The sequence below is a fragment of the Echinops telfairi genome, unplaced genomic scaffold, assembly GCF_000313985.2.
Source record: "Echinops telfairi isolate 266 unplaced genomic scaffold, ASM31398v2 ScPeMD7_18;HRSCAF=68, whole genome shotgun sequence".
Classification (NCBI taxonomy): Eukaryota; Metazoa; Chordata; class Mammalia; order Afrosoricida; family Tenrecidae; genus Echinops; species Echinops telfairi.
In genome coordinates, this window is record NW_022103915.1 from 13,447,008 (window position 1) to 13,449,386 (window position 2,379).

The following is a 2,379-nucleotide window of genomic DNA, read 5'->3' on the forward strand; positions in this document are numbered from 1 at the left end:
GGCACGAACCACCGCCAACCTCAAAGTTATTCCTGTGTTCCAGCCCTTTGCTGCAGACCCTGGGTCAGCCCTCTTCCTCTCTCTGGCCACCGCTCTGTTCACCAAGCACTAAGCCCTTCTCCGTCTCTCCCGACAACACATCCCAGTACGCGAGGCGCAGTCTCGCCAGCCTTCCCTTCCACGGAGCACTCTGTTCTCGGGGCTGATCCCTGGAGGAGCCCGTGCCAGGCCCCCCTTCTCATATTGGCAGATGGTCCGTCGTATGAGTAGGCCGCCATTCGCCCGGGGATGGACATTTGGATCCGGGCCCTTAGGAGGAATGTTACCACCAACACTTGTGCTCACATCTCCGCGTGGTGGGGAGAGCCGCCGCCGTGGGGGTGGTAGCACCCCGGGATGGCTATGTCCTGCCCTGAGAAGCCTGCCTAATAGGGAGGAAAACGGTTTTCCCTCTCTCTCCTCCTTTTCCTTCTAGTCAGAATTCCTACAGGAATCCAACGTGCTCATGGCCAAGGTGAACTACGTGGAAGGCGAGTACAAAGAGGCACTCAACATCTACGCCCGGGTGGGCCTCGACGACTTGCCCCTGACCGCGGCCGCCCCCTACAGGTTGAGGATGATCGCCGAGGCCTATGCTACCAAAGGTGAGGGGCGCCCCTCGGGGAGGGCTTCCCCATGGAGCCAGGGGGTGGTCTCCCCAGAGCCTCCGGTCTGAGCCGGGACCTTGGGTGGAGATAACGCCGGATACACCCCGCAGGGCCGGTGCCTCCTCACATAACGGTCACTGTTAAGCCCAGCAGTAGAACCTGGGTTCTTCAGTTATCCCTGGGAGATGTGACGTGCCAGTTCGTGCCCTCTGATAAGTCCTATGCCACGGAAGCTGGGACCTGTGTGGATAAGATGTGGTCAGGTGCCAGCGAATTGGTTCTGACCCATAGCAACGCTGCCCGGCCCTGCGCCATCCTCACAATTGTGCCTGTGCCAGGGCCCATCGGGGCAGCCACAGTGTCAGTCCGTCTCATCAAGGGTCTTCCCCTCTTTCGCTGCCCCTCCACTTTACCAAGCAAGGGTCCTTCTCCAGGGACTGGTCCCTCCTGACAGGATGTCCAAGATGAAGCCTCGCCCCCCTTGCCTCTAAGGAGCGTTCCGGCGGTCCTCCTTCCAGAGAGATCTGTGTGTCCTTTTGTTCAGTCCATGCGACTCTCAATCTCCTTCGCCAGCACCGTCATTCAAGCACATTCATGATTCTCCCGTCTTCCTTACTCCGTGTCCAATATCCACACGCATATGGGGCAAGTGAAATTCCATGGCACGGGTCAGAAGCCGTCCTGGCCTCTTAAGAGCATTCTGTCTGTCCTTCTTCCAACACGAAGCAGTTTGTCCTTTCGGCCGTCCACTTTCAACATTTTTCTCCAGCATCACCATTCAAATGCACCGATGCTTCTGCAGTCCCCCTGGCTCACTGTCCCACTTTCACATGCACCCGGGGTGACGGAGAACACCACGGCTTGGGTCAGACACACCTCGCACATACGGGGATGAGGTGAGCCGGCCACAGACTCTCACTCATTACCTCCACATCTGTTTGGTGGACTCCTGGGATAATCACGGAACCAGGCAGTGCCCCCCACTCCCCCCGCACCCCCGGTATCTAGTGACGGGACCAGGGACTGGGGTGTCGAAGAAAGGCCGAGCATGATCTCTGCGTGGCTCTGACGCAGGGTGTCATCTATTGTCGGAGGACACTGCCCCATGGAGGAGACGCAAGCCTCACCCCGTAGCTGACCTGCAGGCTCCTGTTTCTTCATCTGTAAAATGGGCAGACCACACCCACATTCTAGAGTCAGCTGGAGGATGAAGTCAGGTCATTTCGGCGAAGCACTTAACATAGTACACATTTGACACATACCAAATGCTTAACGGCTGGCATTTGATGGCACCAATCCAAAACAGGAAAGAACGTGTGCCCTGTTGATGCTTGGCACAAAGAACAGCTCTTCTTGGGCAGGAGTGGTCACTGCCAGGTGGGCTTTTTCTAAGAGGAGGGCATATATAAAAGCTCCGGGCAAGAATTGCCCATTGAAAGCAGGCAGCTTTTCTCCTTTTTGCCACCTGCTGTCCAGCCCATGCATGCAACTGACCATGACTGGCCCAGAGGCCAGGGGCTGGGCAGCCTGAGCTGGCAGCAGGGTGCTGTAGCTGACACTAGCCTGACCTTGTGTGTGACCTCCAGGCCTGGCTTGACTAGGGCTTTCTGTCAGAACGTGGAAAAGCCACAGGGTTCACACAGTCCAAATGCAGCCCCCCAGGAACCCTGTCTTCCTGGGCACCTAGCAACAGCGGCGTCCAATTGCTGAGCCCAGCACCTCCCTCGGCAGG

At 57.7% G+C, this 2,379-nt stretch overlaps 1 protein-coding gene across 1 annotated transcript in view; it reads left to right on the forward strand.

Annotated features, from left to right (window-relative positions):
* Positions 1-2,379, forward strand: part of TTC7B (tetratricopeptide repeat domain 7B) — a 248,850-nt gene that overhangs the window by 6,482 nt on the left and 239,989 nt on the right. Inside the window, exon 2 of the mRNA XM_045288134.1 lies at positions 476-644. Within this exon, the coding sequence (XP_045144069.1) occupies positions 476-644 (169 nt within the window). The remainder of the gene's footprint in view (positions 1-475; positions 645-2,379) is intronic.